General features: G+C 41.0%; 1 protein-coding gene and 1 long non-coding RNA gene across 4 annotated transcripts in view; one reads left to right on the forward strand and one right to left on the reverse strand.

Moving 5' to 3' along the window:
- Positions 1–20,599, reverse strand: part of LOC117873493 (transmembrane protein 68-like) — a 33,632-nt gene that overhangs the window by 8,899 nt on the left and 4,134 nt on the right. Inside the window, exons 1-3 of one of the 2 annotated variants that reach the window (XM_034762937.1) lie at positions 14,500–14,640; positions 13,579–13,909; positions 4,085–4,249 (exon numbers count right to left, since the gene is read on the reverse strand). In XM_034762937.1, the coding sequence (XP_034618828.1) occupies positions 4,085–4,249; positions 13,579–13,906 (493 nt within the window). In that variant the 5' untranslated portion in view covers positions 13,907–13,909; positions 14,500–14,640. Of the gene's footprint in view, positions 1–4,084; positions 4,250–13,578; positions 13,910–14,499; positions 14,641–20,599 lie in introns of those variants that run through there. The other variant, XM_034762936.1, reaches the window with a different exon arrangement.
- On the forward strand, positions 91–18,810 carry LOC117873494. Of its 2 annotated transcripts, none has more exons than XR_004644740.1 (3): positions 91–319; positions 3,075–3,196; positions 17,932–18,810. It is a non-coding gene; the product is annotated as an uncharacterized LOC117873494 (long non-coding RNA). The 2 variants fall into 2 exon arrangements; XR_004644739.1 differs by lacking the exon at positions 17,932–18,810 and adding an exon at positions 3,824–4,065.

A 20,599-nucleotide genomic window follows, 5' to 3' on the forward strand; every position in this document is an offset into this window, starting at 1 on the left:
AAGGACTAATGGAATGCATCATTTTTGTGCTGCATTCCACAAATCAATTTACAGCATTTATCTGCATGAACTCCAGTTGCATTCGCTGTGTTGAATGGTGGAGAGATTAGCTAGAGCAGCTTGGCACTGTGATATGAAAAGTGGTGCATGCATACCTTAAGTGTCCAAGTATGCATCATTTCAGCACAGAATTCTGTAGGCTGTGTCAGCAGAGGTGCGCAGGAGTGTTCTTGCTGTTTGGATTGCCCGGTGATCTATGTGACAGCAGTCTCTGGGGCTTAGCGAGGAACAAGGCAATGTCTCAGAAGGAATCCTCAAGGTAAGGAATCCTAAGGGTGGGGTGGTTAAATTTAGCATGTCTAAGATGGTTTGTGTGAAACAGACTCGATGTTTAAGTGCAGATCGTTCCTGTTAGCTAAGCCAGACTTAAACACGAGTTTTGTCTTAGCAAAAAGAAGCTGTTGGGCTTTGTTCTACAATGCCCATGTGCTCTGTTCTCAAAATGTTCTGTGTAAATGATAGAATGCTAGTATATGTGTTATTGACATGCTGGGCAGAGGGCAGAGTTAAGGTTATATTGCAGGAGTTGGGGGGGAGGGGATATCATGTACCTTAACTTTGTATTTCCTGGTTTTCAGAAGTTTACGTTGAGCCACTCTTCACATTCTGAAAGGGCACAAGGCACCACCAGGCAACCTTCACTCTGTGTCAATGAAGTTTCTGAGGCATTTATATAATAGATTTCCTCATGTAGGCAGGATTGCATTTCCAGTTGTTTATACTTGGAAGGAATATGCCTTAAAAAGGAGAAGGCTAGAAGCTACACATTCTGACAGATCAATGGAACAACTTACATTTTAGTTTAATAATGACTGTCAGAATTACAAAATTAAGTTTAATTATTCATTTTTCAAATTGACAAGAACTTTTCAGTACTTTTATCTAGGGGTCAAATGGGGAAGTATAGGGGAGATGAAGTAGTGGTATTCTTCCAGGCTCTGCTCACAAAATAAACTTCACCCATGTGAGTTGCCAAAATGAATTGCCACTCACGGGAGATCGTGCAGATGTTCAAAACATGAACATGTGTGTTCTCTGGGCTCCTTGAGCTTAGCTCCTATCGGAGGGGCTTGAATATGTCCATGGGCTCCGCCATGTACCTTGAGCTTAGCTCCTTTATTTTGTGGGGGAGGAGGGGCGAGGGGGAACAGTTGGGAGTGGTAGAACTCACCAAAATGCAACATCACTCACAGAAACCTGCAAATTTGTGATTCCCTCTCTTTTCTTACATGAGAACGAAATAATTAACAATGACTACATTTAAATTATCAGCACTAGGCATCTTAGTTAACCTCCTCACTGAAATGAATGAGGCACTTCTCAGAGCTATTATTCCAGCCTCTTTGCAAATTTACATACCTATCTCGTCACTGATTACACTCAATTCATATTTTTGAGGGATTCCCCTACCCAACCATAACAACTAGCAACTTGCTTTTTTTTTAAAAAATGAAAGCTGAGACCATGTCCACACAAGGAGTGTTTACTGGTATGGGAATGCCAGTATACTATACTGACAGTGCTCCTGTGGGTACACAGCTTTGCTAGTATAGCTGATTTATACTTGTACAGTAATTTCACAGGATGGAGGATAGCGATAATAATGCAGCTTATTCTTTTTAACTGACATAGCAAGACACTCCTAGTGCAGACCTGACCTAAGCAAACTGAGGTATGAGTATAAGAGAAACACTATTTTTAGGCCATCTGATTTTATTTTTTAAATTCATTTTTTAAAAGAGTAAAACAAAGGAACAACAATAGGAGGGCAGGGATTAAGAATCTGCAATATTATGGCTGGCCATATGGAATATTTGTCTAATTTTTATTTTTTTAAGAAGAAATTTTTCCTTCAGCCCCAGGCTTATCCTAATTTTGAAGTTTAAACTTGGGTAATGGATTTTCTGATGGAAAAAAAAAAAAAATAAGGCTGATTCTCTCCCCCTTCCCATGTAATAATATCAAGCACAGTCTAACTTTGAAAGTTCAAACTTTTTACATAGTTAGCCTTTGCTAAGGAGCACTGCGTTCTGAGTTCATAAAAAGGACTCTTTCAAAATGTAGTTTGAAGCAGTGAAAAAATAATTTAAGTCCACAAACATGAACTTATACAGAAAGATTCTCAGCAGGAACTCGATAAGACTATGCTAATTTATACTAGATGAAGATCTGGCCCATAATATATGTATGTGTGCAGCACACACATGAACACCAAATTGCCCATTTTTCCCACAAGTGTTAAGAGGCACACGTCAACCAAGATGGACTCCACTCAGTTGCCTAAGACTTTTTTTTTTTATTAAAGAAAAACAATTGCAAATCTTAAAATTACATGCAAAAAAGCTGTTTATGAAAAATTAATGTACAAGTAAAATGAGAGGAAATGGAAGAGCAAGGTTCCTACAGTACCATGAACTCAGCTATACTGCACATGTTGTTTTGTATTTATTTTTATAAATATGCAGTTCAATGTATTATTGTTTGTTAAATCTAATCCGTACAATATACAGGATGGGCAGGGTGGCTGACTTAAGGTTCTTTTATGTTAACTGAACAATTTTAAGGTCTGGTCTACACAGGGGGATGAGGGGGGAAATCGATCTAAGTTAAGCAACTTCAGCTACGTGAATAACATAGCTGAAGTCGACATACTTAGATCTACTCACCGCGGTGTCTTCGCTGAGGTGAGTCAACTGCTGATGCTCCCCCATCGACTCCACCTGTGCTTGTCGCTCTGGTGAAGTACCAGAGTCAACCGGAGAGCACTCGGCAGTTGATTTATCGCGTCTAGACTAGACACAATAAATCGATCCCCGCTGGATCAATCGCTGCCCGTCATGGGTAATGTAGACAAGCCCTAACACTGCATGGCAGTTCTTTCCATTTAAGAACCAAAAACCTAAGTTCTTCAGAAAAGAACACTGCCTCATCCATTTAAATAATATGCACAAATATTCTGAAATCTATGCACCTCAAACTATACTAAACTTTTTATTCAAACATTTATTCCATAGGACATCTCTGAAAAAAGTTGGGAAGGAAGGAAGAAGGGACATCTTATAGAAAATTCCACCATTTCCTCAAGGACAAGACAAAAGATGGCATCTGGGGGAATTTGTTCCTCATCAGCATTTAGGTAAATTTTAGGTTACTTTAATATAAAAAGTTAGTTTAATGAATTATCACAGGCTTCCATATTTACCCTCTTTAACTTTCTCTATACTAGTGCTCAGGAGGACCTTAACATTTAGGATCATAGAATATCAGGGTTGGAAGGGACCTCAGGAGGTCATCTTGTCCCCCCTGCTCAAAGCAGGACCAATCCCCAGACAGATTTTTACCCCAGTTCCCTAAATGGCCCCCTCAAGGATTGAACTCACAACCCTGGGTTTAGCAGGCCAATGCTCAAACCACTGAGTTAACCTCCCTAGATATATTTATCTAAACCAATGTATCCCTACCTCAACCACCTCTAAGTCCTTCTGCCAAAGAGGCTCAATCCTACTTGTAGTTGTATTCTTGGGCTGAAGCCCAGTTACATTATGCATTCTTTTCAGGGAGAGGATATTAAAGACATTTTTATTGCCTCTGGCAACTTGAGGGGCATCCCCGCAGCTACTGAATGTCACTTCATACCCTTCCGCCCCAGTCAGTCACCCAAATCACTGACTGCATTATTAAATGGGAGGAGGCATGGAAGCTGCTGCTGTTGGTTAATCAAGATGGCTACTTAGTGCTATGATCTCCTCTGCTTTGCTTTCAGACTCAATGGGACAGATGAGGTAGGAATGGTCACCAAACAATCCTATCCAATCCATACATGATATTTATAAACTGGGACAATTATGGCCTTGGGCTACTACAGACCAAAGAAAGTCCTGTCCAACATAGACTGCTGGCAGATACGACCTGAATACTTATGCTAATTAATGTGTGTCAGTAATATTATGGTGTTATATCACTAAAAAAAGTGTGTCTACAATTAAATACTCCAAGCTTACTATTTGCAACGAAAGACCCTTACCTGGTAATTTAAAGACAAAGTGATCAGCTACTGTATAGCACATTCTGTTCTTCAGTATAAAGAGTTTAGCCAAGAAGTAGAAATAGTCTATAGGAGTTGCGCCATGGTAAAAAACAACAAGCCCGGGTCCTTCTGGTATTTTTTCCAGACCATGAACCTCATAACCTGTTAGAAGTATAAGGTACAATGGAGTCAACGTTTTATACCACTCATACTCCAATATAACAACATCCTTGAGAAAAGTTAACATGTTATAGAGCACGATGAACACAAGAGCTGCTGCACGATGACTTCAAAGATGACAAAAGCTGATTTCACAATTAACTATTTACTCTAAAAGAGTGAGAAGAATTTCACTAAACACAAAGTTTACAATAATACAAAAGCCACCTTACTATCTTGAACTATTATATCATTTTAACATATGTTTTCCCCCAAAACATCTAGAATATTGCTGAAGTCTTACAAATCATTTATATCACTTATGTAATTGAGATTATTTAAAAGTAATTAAAACAAGGAATAGATGAGGGGAGGAGGATTGGTAGGTAAACCACAGTTTGAAACAGTGACAAATCAGTGATCAAGAACACTATCTTATGTAAATGGGGACAGGAAAAAGTTTGACTTGACAATGTGCCCTTCAGTTTTTTCATTTGCAGGCCTTTTATATTTATAAAAAATCTCTTCTTAGGAAAAATGTATCTGCAGAACTAATGAGATAGTGGTGGCAGAGGAAAGTACTAAAAACAATTTTGGGACTTGTGCAGAAGTTTTAAACATGTTTATTTAAATTCTTGGTTGAAATTTGTTACACACACACACACACGCCTTTCTTTTATTGGGTAGCCATTTCTAATGGTATTTTTCTGCCCATCCATGTTAAATGTGTAAAATTTTCAGCTGTAGTTTAGTTACATGCTTTCCTTTTATTTTTCTTGCTGCTTTTTTTTGCTTTTCCATGCCTCCCACTCTCTTTGATTGTATCTAGACTCTTGCCTCATCTCTTGATTAGCTTTTCCTTTCAAAATTTGAGGAGCTGTAACATCACAGTAAAGAAATGATGATCTGGTTTCCTGGCACGCTGATCTTGTCTATTTGATGAAACGCTTTCAAAGTTAGAAAGAGGAAATGAAGTCACTTATCAAAGACTATAGTCCTCTAACTCCTTTATTCTAAATACAAGTTTTAACGGTAAAAAGAGAAATCCTTTCTGCTGCCAGTCCCAATCCTAAAACCCATACAAATGCTAAGACAATAATGTTAGCAGTATTAGGCTAACGTCATATACAAATAACTTTATTACTTTCATGGTATTATAAGACTTCTTAGATGAATAAACAGTAGGAAAATTGTGCATCTTACTTAAGTAGAAAGAAAATTCTTTGTACAGTTGCATAGGGGGGAGAGGTGTCAGAAAGACCAGGGAGGATGAGTTTACAGTAACTTCAGACAGTAGTTGAGGGTCTGGAGAGAGTTTTAGCTGTGCAGACAGAAGTGTCAAACCTTAGATATGGTATGAGGAAGAAACAGCAAGTGTCTTGGAGAATGAGAATTTTCTTTACAAAAAAAGCAACTACATATATATATATGCACATCCTTTTTCTACTCTTTGATATAGCTGATGGTTTTGGTCCAATATGCTTTAATAGATTTAAAGTTGCATTTTGGGCTCTGTAAGCTTTTTGATGCAGGCTTTGCACTATCTAGTTATCAATGCCTTAAAAACTCACTTCCCTTTGACTGAATGGCAGAGAACAAGTGGAGATGATTTTCAGGAAGGATTTTGGTCTTTATGTAAATTGCTCTTCAAACATCCTTTTTTGCTTTGGCTGGATCTAGCCACGGTGGTTATGAAAAAAGGCTCAGAAATAGGTGATTTTCTTATGTATAAAGAGCAGATAATTTCTTAGAATTTCTTTATATTTATAGTAGGAGTAGTAAAGGGGTCATGAATGGTTAGGGCTCCAAGGTCAAGTTAAGGTAATGGGTGGAGAAAGTGAATTAGATTGAAGTTAAGTGCTGATTTTAAGAATCTCTTGACATGAGTCTTAAAAGAAACATGACATGTTCTGTCTAAATATATTGTACTAACAAATGCTGGATGGTTAATTTTCAGGGAAATGGCAGTTAGCCTCAATGATAATACAAAGAGAAGGAAGCATTTAATTTTGATCCAATATGTTTATTTGATCATCAGGACTGGGATTTTATACATCATGTACTCCTGAGGGCATTCTGCGCCAAAATATTAAAAATTCTGCGCACAATATTTTAAAATTCTGCAAGTTTTATTTGTCAATAAATAAATGCAGAGGCTCCAGCATGGGGTGCACAGGCCACTAGCTGCACAAAGGTGGGAGATCATCCTGCAGCATAAGAACATAAGACTGGCCATACCGGTCAGACCAAAGGTCCATCTAGCCCAGTATCCTGTCTACCGACAGTGGCCAATGCCAGGTGCCCCAGAGGGAGTGGACCTAACAGGTAATGATCAAGTGATCTCTCTCCTGCCATCCATCTCCATCCTCTGACAAACAGAGGCTAGGGACACCATTCCTTACCCATCCTGGCTAATAGCCATTAATGGACTTAACCACCATGAATTTATCCAGTTCTCTTTTAAACGCTGTTATAGTCCTAGCCTTCACAACCTCCTCAGGTAAGGAGTTCCACAAGTTGACTGTGCGCTGCATGAAGAAGAACTTCCTTGTATTTGTTTTAAACCTGCTCCCTATTAATTTGGTGACCCCTAGTTCTTGTATTATGGGAATAAGCAAATAACTTTTCCTTATCCACTTTCTCCATATCACTCATGATTTTATATACCTCTATCATATCCCCCCATAGTCTCCTCTTTTCCAAGCTGAAGAGTCCTAGGCTCTTTAATCTCTCTTCATATGAAACCCGTTCCAAACCCCTCATCATTTTAGTTGCCCTTTTCTGAACCTTTTCTAGTGCCAGTATATCTTTTTTGAGATGAGGAGACCACATCTGTACGCAGTATTCGAGATGTGAGCGTACCATCAATTTATATAAGGGCAATAATATATTCTCAGTCTTATTCTCTATCCCCTTTTTAATGATTCCTAACATCCTGTTTGCTTTTTTGACCGCCTCTGCACACTGCGTGGACATCTTCAGAGAACTATCCACGATGACTCCAAGATCTTTTTCCTGACTTGTAGCTAAATTAGCCCCCATCATATTGTATGTATAGTTGGGGTTATTTTTTCCAATGTGCATTACTTTACATTTATCCACATTACATTTCCTTTGCCATTTTGTTGCCCAATCACTTAGTTTTGTGAGATCTTTTTGAAGTTCGTCATAGTCTGCTTTGGTCTTAACTATCTTGTGCAGTTTAGTATCATCTGCAAACTTTGCCACCTCACTGTTTACCCCTTTCTCCAGATCATTTATGAATAAGTTGAATAGGATCGGTCCAAGGACTGACCCTGGGGGAACACCACTCGTTACCCCTCTCCATTCTGAGAATTTACTATTAATTCCTACCCTTTGTTCCCGGACTTTTAACCAGTTCTCAATCCATGAAAAGACCTTGCCTTTTATCCCATGACAGCTTAATTTACGTAAGAGCCTTTGGTGAGGGACCTTGTCAAAGGCTTTCTGGAAATCTAAGTATACTATGTCCACTGGATCCCCCTTGTCCACATGTTTGTTGACCCCTTCAAAGAACTCTAATAGATTAGTAAGACATGATTTCCCTTTACAGAAACCATGTTGACTATTTATGTCAGTTTATGTTTTTCTATGTGTCTGACAATTTTATTCTTAACTATTGTTTCGACTAATTTGCCCGGTACCGACGTTAGACTTACCGGTCTATAATTGCCGGTATCACCTCTAGAGCCCTTTTTAAATATTGGCGTTACATTAGCTAACTTCCAGTCATTGGGTACAGAAGCTGATTTAAAGGACAGGTTACAAACCTTAGTTAATAGTTCCGCAACTTCACATTTGAGTTCTTTCAGAACTCTTGGGTGAATGCCATCTGGTCCCGGTGACTTCTTAATGTTAAGTTTATCAATTAATTCCAAAACCTCCTCTAGTGACACTTCAATCTGTGACAGTTCCTCAGATTTGTCACCTACAAAAGCCAGCTCAGGTTTGGGAATCTCCCTAACATCCTCAGCCGTGAAGACTGAAGCAAAGAATCCATTTAGTTTCTCCGCAATGACTTTATCGTCTTTAAGTGCTCCTTTTGTATCTCGATCATCAAGGGGCACCACAGGTTGTTTAGCAGGCTTCCTGCTTCTGATATACTAAACATTTTGTTATTACCTTTGGAATTTTTGGCTAGCCGTTCTTCAGATTCCTCTTTGCCTTTTCTTATTACATTCTTGCAATTAATTTGGCAGCGTTTATGCTTCTTTCTATTTGCCTCACTAGGATTTGACTTCCACTTTTTAAAGGAAGTCTTTTTATCTCTTACTACTTCTTTTACATGGTTAAGCCAAGCCATGGTGCCTCTTTTTTAGTTCTTTTACTGTGTTTCTTAATTTGGGGTATACATCCAAGTTGGGCCTCTGTTATGGTGTCTTTAAAAAGCGCCCATGCAGCTTGCAAGGATTTCACTTTAGTCACTGTACTTTTTAACTTCTGTTTAACTAATCCCCTCATTTTTGCATAGTTCCCCCTTTTGAAATTAAATGCCACAGTGTTGGGCTGTTGAGATGTTCTTCCCACCACAGGGATGTTGAATGCTATTGTATTATGGTCACTATTTCCAAGAGGTCCTGTTATAGTTACCTCTTGGACCAGCTCCTGCGCTCCACTCAGGACTAAATCTAGAGTTGCCTCTCCCCTTGTTGGTTCCCGTACCAGCTGCTCCATGAAGCAGTCATTTAAAGTATCGAGAAATGTTATCTCTGCAGTTCGTCCTGAAGTGAAATGTTCCCCGTCAATATGGGGATAATTGAAATCCCCCACTATTATTGGGTTCTTAATTTTGATAGCCTCTCTAATTTCCCTTAGCATTTCATCATCACTATCACTGTCCTGGTCAGGTGGTCTATAATAGATCCCTAATGTTATATTCTTATTAGAGCATGAAATTTCTATCCATAGAGATTCTATGGAACATGTGGATTCACTTAAGATTTTTACTTCATTTGATTCTACATTTTCTTTCACATATAGTGCCCTCCCCCCCCCCCCCGCATGACCTGTTCTGTCCTTCCGATATATTTTGTACCCTGGAATGATTGTGTCCCATTGATTGCTCTCAGTCCACCAGGTTTCAATGATGCCTATTATATCAATATCCTCCTTTATCACAAGGCACTCTAGTTGACCTATCTTATTATTTAAACTTCAAGCATTTGTGTACAAGCACTTTAAAAACTTGTCACTATTTATTTGTCTGCCCTTTTCTGATACGTCAGATTCCTTTTTATGTGAATGTTTATCATCTGATCTGGCCCTTACATTATCCTCCTCCATCCTCTGCTCCTGACTATAACCTGGAGATTCTCTATCATTAGACTCTCCCCTAAGAGAAGTCTCTGTCCAATCCACATGCTCTGCTGCAGCAGTCGGCTTTCCCCCCATCTCCTAGTTTAAAAACTGCTCTACAACCTTTTTAATGTTTAGTGCCAGCAGTCTGGTTCCACTTTGGTTTAGGTGGAGCCCATCTCTCCTGTATAGGCTCCCCCCATCCCAAAAGTTTCCCCAGTTCCTAATGAATGTAAACTCCTCCTCTCGACACCATCATCTCATCCACGCATTGAGACTCTGAAGCTCTGCCTGCCTACCTGGCCCTGCGCGTGGAACTGGGAGCATTTCTGAGAATGCCACCATAGAGGTCCTGGATTTCAGTCTCTTCCCTAGCAGCCTAAATTTGGCCTCCAGGACATCTCTCCTACCCTTCCCTATGTCATTGGTACCTACATGTACCACGACCATCGGCTCCTCCCCAGCACTACACATAGGTCTGTCTAGATGCCTCGAGAGATCCGCAACCTTCGCACCAGGCAGGCAAGTCACCATGCGGTTCTCCCGGTCATCACAAACCCAGCTATCTACGTTTCTAATGATCGAATCTCCCATTACTAACACCTGCCTTTTCCTAGCAACTGGAGTTCCCTCCCCTGGAGAGGTAACCTCAGTGCGAGAGGCAACCCCTGCACCATCTGGAAGGAGGATCCCAACTATGGGAAGGTTTCCCTCTGCTCCCATTGACTATTCTGCTTCACTGGGCCTTTCATCCTCAACAGTGCAGGGGCTGTCTGCCTGGAGGTGGGACAATTCTACAGTGTCCCGGAAAGCCTCATCAACATACCTCTCTGCCTCTCTTAGCTCCTCCAGTTCTGCTATCCTGGCCTCCAAAGTCCGTACGTGTTCTCTGAGGACCAGGAGCTCCTTGCACCGAATGCACACGTACGCCACCCGCCCACGGGGCAGGTAATCATACATGCTGCACTCAGTGCAATAAACTGGATAGCCCCCACTCTGCAGCTGGGCTTCTGCCTGCATTGTCTCCTAGTTAATGAAAGGGCTGTTTAAGCAAGAAGTTTTGAATGTAGTTTGATTTATAGGTTTTAAGGGGAATAAAGGGAAACCGACAAGGGACCATGCTCCCTTCCCACTCCCCTTCCCAACTCCCTTGCGAAACTCCCTGTTAGCTGCCCCTGGTCGCTTGTGCACTGCTTTATAAAGCCCTGGCCTGTGTGAATGCCCCGCCCACTGATTAAGGCTCAGCCAATTACCAGAGGCTTCTAGCTTTCAGACCTTCCTTTGAAGCTCACAGCTTCCAACTGCCAGTCACAGCACACGGTCCTTCAAACAACCAAACAAACAAACAGACTGACAACCACAAGCTCAGCACACAGCAAGTAACCCCCAAACACAAACAAACACACACTACACACTAACAAATACACACTACAGACAGCCCCCCAACCCGCCACCCCCGGGACACAGACTCAGCGGTGAGGCTGCACCTAACCCTGACACAGCACAAGGCCTGGGCCAGAAACACCCTGACATGCCAAACCCGCAAAAAACACGCAGAAATTGGGTTTGTTTTTGGCTTAACTGGCTTATGAGTTAGTTGTTAGCTAGTTTTTGGCTTGCAGCTTGTTGGGCTTGCAGCTTGTTGCTTCTTTTTTTTTTTTTTTTTTTAACTCAGCTCCGGCAAGCAGGGGCAAGGGGGAGGAGAGAGTCAAGGGTGCACAATGGGCCCCCCACCGTCCCAGATTGTACGATGGGGGGCGGGGGATCTAGTCACATAGGGTGTTGGGGTTCTTAGGAATTGGCTTGTTTTGGCCCTGTACCACCCACAGCCCCGCCTCTAGCCCCGCCCACTAGGCAGGCACCAGGCTCACCAGCAGATGTCCTTGGTCATGCTCGTGTTTTCAAGAGGTGCGCACGGCCCTGGACAGGAGATGCACACTGCTGCATGGAAACGCTCAGTACCATGGCTCTCCTTGTCTCCAGCAGTGCCGTTTTAGAAGAGGTGGTCTGGTCTCTACTGCCACTCATCAGACAGTACTGACACTCTGAGCCTGTGCCCCTTGGGTCTTTAGGCGCAGTGCCAGTACCTGCGGAACCAAATGCCTCATGGGTACTGCACCGCAGCTCTGCTGGTACCAAAGTGGCTGACTTTGCCGGGGATCTCTTTTTCCCAGTCAACTGTTTGGTCTGGGGACTTGTAGTCCTCTTTTTTGTGCTTTTGTGAGAAGAATCTGTAGATTTCCTCTTTGATGCTACCAGAGTTTGATGTCTCATGGATGTTGATGGGGATTGTTGCTCTGGGGGAGTCCCAGGACCAGGAGCTGGAGGCTGGTCTCAGAGAGATCTCTATCATCAGAAGTCTGAGTGTTAATTCACAGCTCTTTCTTGTACCTTCTGTCAAAAATTGAAGTCAAGGACATTTCTGATATATGGGATTCTCCTAAGCAGCAAATGACCATCGCTGACCAGAATCGCCTCTCTGTAGGAGAGACAGCGTTTAAACCTAGGAGAGCCAGGAATGCCCCTTCTTGGGGTTCCTTCCCCACAAGGGGAGAAGATAACAAAAATCAAAAAGGACAGGGAGATAACTGTTTTTGAAGCCAGAACAAACAAAAACAAGTTTGTTTTTTTAGTATATATTTTAAAAGGAGAAGGGAGCAGTAAACATCTAAACAAAAACTCTAGTAGCTACTCTATAAACTAAAACAAGGTTGAGAACTAATCATCTATACGACTCTGCTCATGCTTCATCTCAGGCCAAGGATGGTTCAGAAGGAACTGAGGGTGGTTCACCCACGCAGCGCTAGATAGCCTTGAGGTAGGGCATGAGACAGAGATAGCACGTGTGGGCCAAATGGACACTGCTACCTAAAATATCCGATTTGAGGCGCATGGACATGGATGCGCCTAGAGTGGAGCACCCATGTCCTAGCACCTAGAGTGGAGCACTACTCAAAGAACTAATCCTTACAAAAACCAAGGAAAAAAACCCCACCCTCAGTTACGGGTTTGGGCATCTGCATCCTGAGTTAGGCACCACCTGGGCCACAAGCTATTATTCAAATTCAGGAAGTGCCTGTTTATTACATACAATATTAGAGGTACTTACTAGTCTGATGTCAGTTTTAGATTTAATAGGGCAGGGGAGGGAATGATATCTCCATTGGCACAAATGCTTTCTGTTTTCTCAAAGACAAATACAGCTGTTTAAACTGCTGCAGGTTGGTACGGGCCAGTTACAGCAAAGGCTGTCTGAGGCTGCAGAAAAATTATCTGTAGTGATTGAAGTAACAGTTTTCTTTTGTTTGAATGCTCACTGAAATTCTTAGTTCCCCTCCTTGCCTGGAAGGAAATCACTAGTCCATTTGTACATTCTCTAAAGAATATAAGGCCTCTGTCAGCAGGGACCTCATCTAACATTAGCTGTAAGAAAAAGTTGGGCATGGCAGAAAGGGAAGAAGGGTAGAGAAGCTGCTAGGCTCTTTGCTGAAATGGATATCTTAAGGACTGAAGAGGACACAGAGTTACACCCAAATATGGATGGAAACCTGTCTGGCATAATCAATGCAACCAGGGTACGGTACTACCTTGCAGCTGGGGTGGGAGTCAATCCTTCCTCCAAATATAGTTTAAGGGTGGGGGATTTGGAGACAGTCAAGCAGAGCAAATGGAGGTGCTGCTTAGGCTCTTAATTTTATCCTCTGTCTTGTCAATCATTAGAGATACAAGGTGGCCTGAAGAAGAGCTCTGTGTAAGCTCAAAAGCTTGTCTCTCTCACCAACAGAAGTTGGTCCAATAAAAGATATTACCTCACCCACCTTCTGTCTCTAATATCCTGGGACCAACATGGCTACAACACAGCACATTGTCAATCATGAGCACACATTTATTTTCTGAGCAAATAAGAGTTACATGAAATTTGCAAACAAATATGAAAAAGAAGGCTGATAGGCCTAAGTCATTAAACTACAGTGACAATAGTTTCAGCACTTACAAAACAATCAGATCTTGCTTACCGTGCCATATTCTTGCATGTCCATCCCATAAAGTTGCCACCATTTGCCTTGCACCATCCCAGATATCATTGGAATAAGCCTCTTTTAGTTCATTCTTCCTCTTATAAACATAAAGTAAAATAATGGAAATGTAGAGGAGGAGGAGGATAAGTCCAGGAAGTATAAAAACTATTATGAGTGGAGTAAACACCCATAAAAGGTAGGCCACATAATTCAGATAGTCCTCAAGGTACTCCACACCAGTCCATTCTTCCAATATGTAAATCAGGCAGCATAAGTAGCTCGTAGGTACCTGCCCTGAAGTACAGGATTCATTTCTATGTATCATCTCCTATTTAAAAGAGAACAAAACAAGTCAAACGGTCTCCAGGTCATAGAAGCTTCTTAATCTAGGGCAGGAATAAAAAGTGTTATCGTATCAGACAAAATAAAAACTTTTAAAAATTTCATTTAAATTATATTCATACTATCCTCCAATTGTCCTCATGGAAAGCAGAATGGATATATGATTAGGATGACAGCCATGTAAAATTTCATGTAACATAGCACAAAAGAATTAATAAAGCAAATGAAAGCTAAGAGTTGAAATTTGCTGGCATAACATTGCACCCAGTGTGGACAGAGGTTGTAACAAAACTGACACAGCGGCAAGAATTTAAAAAGGGACACTCATTTTCAGTTATTCGAAATAGTCTTTTTTTTAAAAAAAATCCACAATTTATATAGTATGTTAATTGTTTTAATTCCTTTTTTTGAAGAGAATTTTATTTCTCTGTTAACGTTTGTAAAGGGTCTTTTCAACAAGAAAACTAAACTATTTGACCATTCAGCATAAACAATTAAACTGACTATACACAAAGTGCAGTAAAATGAACAAAAAAAGAAATTTCTTAATTTCTTTCAAACTACCCAAATGCTTACATTGAAGCTCACAGGTAATCCACTAACCACAGTTGCAGCAGTATGACACAGGACTGAAAAGTGTCTCAAACAGGCAGATGCCAAGTCATTTAGGAACCATTAAATTCACCTGGAAACCTACAGATAGACAATACCAAGTCACAAAGAACAGTTTCCGAGAAACTCCACCCAACAACTGAGCTCTGCTTTTTGTACTAACTTTAGATTCCCAGTTGATTTATGGCATAGCCCCATGTAGAATGCATTGCATACTATAACTTTGATGTTACAAAAGCAGGAATAATGGTAACAATGTGCATGCATCAGAAAGAACTGGTTGCAACCTCATAGCCAAATACAGATGGAAATAAAAAGCCATCCTTGTCAGAGCTTCTATAGTTATACAGAACTGGAGATCCAACAGTAACCCCAGTCTGCCAACTTGAGTAACAAATGGCAGATACACACCCTAAATTAAAGGGGGAAATATTTTCATATCTTTCAGTTGCTTCCCCCATCCTACACCATTGCTTTAATGTTAACTGAACAGAGCCTCAGCTGGCAATCCATCATCTACACCACATAAAAGGTTTCAAAAATCGGTTAAGGACAAGCAAGGTCATATGAAACTGAGGCAGAGAGGATGAGACGATATTGTCAGCATACTTAAGACATCGCAACTCATGTCTGCATACAAATCTTCCTACCAGCCCCATATAAACTATAAACAAAACTGGGGAGGGAGGGACATGATAGAACCCTGTGGAAACACGAGAGAATTCTGGGGCAGAAGAGCATTTGCCCCAAACTGGCCACTGGGATCTCTCCAAAACATAGGAACAAAGGCCTGGATCTACAAAGATACTTTGGTGTTGCAACTCTCAGCACTGTAAAACCTAACTTTTTGTTGCCTAGGAAAAAAAAGTCATGGGAACAGCAAGATACACAGAACCTGAGTTAAGTGCCTTCGCTCCCTATACAATGAATGGGGAAAGATAGGCACCTTAGAATGCAATATACAAAACCGAACATGCTAGGGAGGGAGTCGCCTAAGGTAGCCATTGGGAGATGCCAGTGAGAGCAGTGTGTCCTAAGCCCTGCCCCTCTCACAGAGATATGCACCTATATCTGATCTACAGAAAGGTGTCTATCTGTTTGTGATCCATGAACTGGAGGAAGATAGGTGCACTGGGCCTGGTCTAATAGATGTGCTCAGAGACTGCCTAACTTCACAGAAACCCCCCACCTAGGGAGATGTGGAACCACCTCAATTAGATCTTTTAGCCCAGTGATTAAGGTACTCACCTGGGATGTGGGAGCCACTGGTTCAATTCTCGCCTCCCCACCCGAGGAGAAGGGATTTGACAAAGGATCTGATACATTTCAGGTGAGAGCTCTAACTGCTGAGCTCTAGAATGATTCTCATTCTCTCTGGCCTAATATTAAACTAAAAAGTGCAACTTCAATAGGAGAGATTGAGGGAGATACACATCAGAATATCCCATAGCCCAGTGTTTAGAGCACTCACCTGACAGGCGGCAGCTCTCTGTTCAAATCCCCTCTCAATAGGCAGAAGAGGGGAATTGAACAGGTAGTCTCCCACATCCCAGGTGTGTACCCTAAACACTAGAGGTTGTAAGGGAGGTCCTCCTCCTCTTCAATCGTCCAGCTGATGTGTGTGGAGCCAGGTGACCTCTGAGCATGCCTACTGGATCAGACCCAGCACATGAGTTAGGTACAGGAACATCTATCATCCCCTGGTTCATGGATTGCTTGGGGGCATAGGCGAGAGACAAGCGCCTGGGCACCTACCGCGAGACAGCAGTGGACATGTTCAGAGGCAAGGAACTTTTACCATGAAAACTTAAGCAATGAATGAGTTTACAGCACTATCTGGGGACTTTGCAGAGAGTGTAAACAAGAGTTTCATTCACTTTGCATTCACAACATTGGTTCTCTCACTATACTAAGCAACTGTTATTCTCTTGCTGCTGAGCAGGACAAAGACTCCATACATACTCTTCAGTGCATTTGCTTCAGAATAATATAGTGAGTATTAGCAGGACACTACCAGATACTGCAAATACTAATTTAGGCTAAATACTTTCTGAGCCTGGAGTTAGATATTATAACATCATCAACTACTTATGGAGAAATCGCATTAAGAACAGTTTTTAAGTGTAATCTTAACTTTGAATTTTCCAAGCAGTAAGACCAATTCTTCTGGGCACGTCACTCACTCACTCAGTTTTCCAGAAAAATCCTATCATAGTAGAGACATGACAACTTTCAGGCAGATTGATTAAGTTATCAGAGTTTCGGGGTGGAGTAGGAGCAAAAAAAAAAAAAAAAGAAGACAGATTTCATCTTTAGCTATGATATTGCTACCATGTCTCCCCCCACAAAAGTTACAAAAAAAAAAAAAAAAAAAAAAAAACTCATGTTACCATATCTTCTCCATCCCCTCACTCCACGGTATATCTGTCTTTCTCTGAAACTAACATCTTCCCCCTAGATCAGTGGTCACCAACCAATAGATTGTGATCAACTGGTCCATCATGGAGCCTCTGACAGTTGATCTCAGGCTCAGACCCCCATTTAATTTTCTTTTTTTCAAGCTAAAGTTAGGCAAAAAATAAAGCGGCATGCATGATCGCATCAGACCGGACCCTTTTAAACTAATCATGCTGCTAGCTAGGCATGATGATGTGGAAGTAGAGAACTGTGTTTTTCTCCGACAATGAGTTGACCCCCTCAACGTGGCAGGTTATAAATTTGAAACAGCTTCGTAACTATATTTAAAATGGCACTTATTATTGGTTGCAAGTGCAAAATTGAAAAAAGAAAAAAGCTCACTGTGCGTGGCGCATGCCTACTGCTCAGAAGTGTTTCCTATAGATTACAGTTGTCACTAGTGCTCTCCTTTTCCTCTTGTTATAATAAAAAATACAAACCTAGCTAGCCAGCATTAACAATGAATGATGAACCCAGGCCATCTAAAAAAGAAACTGAAAACCTACAACTTCCATTTGGAATGGGAAAGTGAATTTCTGTTAGCAACAGTGAAAGATAAGTGTGCATGTCTTCTATGCCACACAAGTACATCAATAAGTAAAAAGGTGAATTTAGAAAGACATCACAAAACAATGCATAGCAAATTAAAGGACAGTTTCCCCTTGAATAGTGCACTCCGTACAAAGAAAGTTAATGAATTCAAGGCTGTTTTGAAAGCTCAGTCATTTTTTACTAAATCAGCAGCAAAAAGGAAGGCCTCTACTGAAGTATTGTTTCATGTTTGTCATCTGCTGGCAAAACACAAGAAATTGTTTACGGATGCAGAAGTATTTAAAGAGGCAATGACTGTGGCAGCAGACTCCTTTGTTTTTAAAGACTTTAAAATCAAAGAGGAAATAATGATGGCAATTCACAGCATATCACTTGGTGCTTCCACAGTAGCAAGACGGGTGGAATCATTGTCCGAAGACATCTTTCAGCAACTACAGCTGGATTTGAATGACTGCATTGCTTTCCACTGCAGTTTGATGAATCAGTCGACATGACCGACACAGCCCAGGTAATTGTTTTTGTTTGAATGGTTTTTAAGGACATGACAACTAAAGAGGACCTTCTGACTGCTTTCCCCCTTAAAGAGAGAACAAGAGGCGAAGATATCTACAACGAATTTAAAAAGTACATACTTGAGAAAATCATTCCAGTCAAGAAACTTGTTTGGATCACAACGGATGATGCATCCGCCATGCTTGGTGAAAATGCAGGCTTTGTCGCATGTTGCAGAAGTGATCCAGATTTTCTTTCATTTGTAAATTACCACTGTATAATCCATCTGCAAGCACTAGCGAGTAAAATTATGGACTTCTCACATATAATGAAAATCGCTGTCAGAATTCTAAACTCAATTCGAGCAAGAGCTGACCAAATTAGCAGAGGAATTCAACAGGCTATTTCAAGAATTAGACATAATGGAGCCAATCATCATGTGTATCTCAAATCCGTTCCTTCCAGCAGACATTGGAGGGTTGGCTGCGATATTCCATCAGTTGTTTGATTTACAAAGTAGTGGAATTGATATGGAGATAATTACCATGAACGCCAGATCTAGGGACAGCGATTTTGAGGGACTCATAAACCAAAAAAAGTTTCCCTGTGACATTATTGATATGAACTGTGACCATATAGATCATCGTTGCAACCAATGTCCTCTAGTTGCACCAAATCTTGTACAAAGGAGGTGAAAGGTGTCTACGGAACGTTTTTTTGCTAGTTATGATTATGCTGTCTGTGTGTATCATTTTTGTATTTGAAGTTATGAATATTGGCTATGTACTTGTAGGTCAACGTGTATGATTCTAAGTAGCATCAGTGAAGCATTTGGTCAATTTGTTGAGAAAGGATAGTAACTACAGGGGGGTGACCCAGGCTATAAACTACAACAAAAGTCTGAAAAGGACTGGGCCCAGACTAGGAAGGAGTCTAGTCTGTGAAAAGTACAGGAGTATCTTAGAGGCTAACAAATTTATTTGAGCATAAGCTTTCGTGGGCTACAGCCCACTTCATCGGATGCATAGAATGGAACATACAGTAAGAAGATATTTATACATACAGAGAACATGAAAAGGTGGAAGTACCCATACCAACTGTAAGAGGCTAATTAATTAAGAGAAGCTATTATCAGCAGGGGAGAAAAACTTTTGAAGTGATAATCAAGATGGCCCATTTCGGACAGTTGACACAAAAGTGTGAGGATACTTTAACGCGGGGAAATAGATTCAATTAGTGTAATGACCGAGCCATTCCCAGTCTCTGTTCAAACCTAAGTTAATGGTATCTAGTTTGCATATTAATTCAAGTTCAGCAGCTTCTCGTTGGAGTCTGTTTTTGAAGCTTTTCTGTTGCAAAATTGCCATCTTAACGTCTGTCACTGAGTGATTAGAGAGGTTGACGTGTTCTCCAACTGGTTTTTTAATGTTATGATTCCTCATGTCAGATTTGTGTCCATTTATTCTTTTGCATAGAGACTGTCCGGTTTGGCCAATGTACATGGCAGATATGATGGCATATATCACATTGGTAGATGTGCAGGTCAATGAGCCCCTGATGGCGTGGCTGATATGATCTGATGTGATGTGATCTACCAATGTGATATATGCCATCATGTGCCAGAAATTAACCCAGAGTAGCTCCTGGGGAAGCAAACAGCTATGCATATCTCTCTATCAGTGTTATAGAGAGTGGACAATTTATGAGTTTACCCTGTATAAGCTTTATACAAAGCAAAACAGATTTATTCAGGGTTTAGGCTCACAGAAAGACTGAATACTGGGTGCTGGGAAAGTCCCTGTTAACTGAGAAGCCCCGGGGCTAAGTGAATCTTAATTTCTGTGAACTGCAGGAGGGCATGGCACAACCTGTAGGTCTGTGCTGAAGCCGACTGGTGTGACTAGCTCAGCAAGACAGGAGTGGAGGGAAGCCTTTTCTGGCAAGGAGGTTTGTTCTCAGTGGCATCCCAGCACATCTAGTGACAGTCTTGAGGGAGTTTCTGTGACCCAACCCGTCACACCCCCTTTCTATTGTCATGTGCTTTAAAGGTGAAAGTTTATTTTGGTTCCATCTATCTGTGTGAGACAGCGTTCTCACAAATTAAGATGATCAAGTCCAAGTATTGCACCCGCCTCACAGATGCTCATCTGCAGGACTGCATCCAACAAGCTATTTCAAATTACAACCCGAATTTCAAGAAACTGGCAGATAATGTGCAGTCACAAGTGTCACACTGAGACTCAGTAAGTAGGGAAAATGTATAATTATGCATATTAAGCACTTGATCTCAGCTTTATATAACAAACTTATTTCTACATTTGCTTTGAGGTACATCCTGGGTTGCACTTAAATTCAAAAAGTGATCTTGTGCTTAAAAAGGTTGGAGACCACAGCCCTAAATTTTTAGTATATAAGAGGAAGACTAGGGTTCACCTCATTCAGCCAGCATGTTAAAATACCACTCATCTCCACTAGTGTTTTAAAACATGTTAGCTAGCATCTTTATAACACACCTTTTATCCTAGTCTAGACAAACCGTAAGTGACAACAGTTTGGAAAATAA

This window comes from Trachemys scripta, chromosome 2 (genome assembly GCF_013100865.1).
Source record: "Trachemys scripta elegans isolate TJP31775 chromosome 2, CAS_Tse_1.0, whole genome shotgun sequence".
NCBI lineage: Eukaryota > Metazoa > Chordata > Testudines > Emydidae > Trachemys > Trachemys scripta.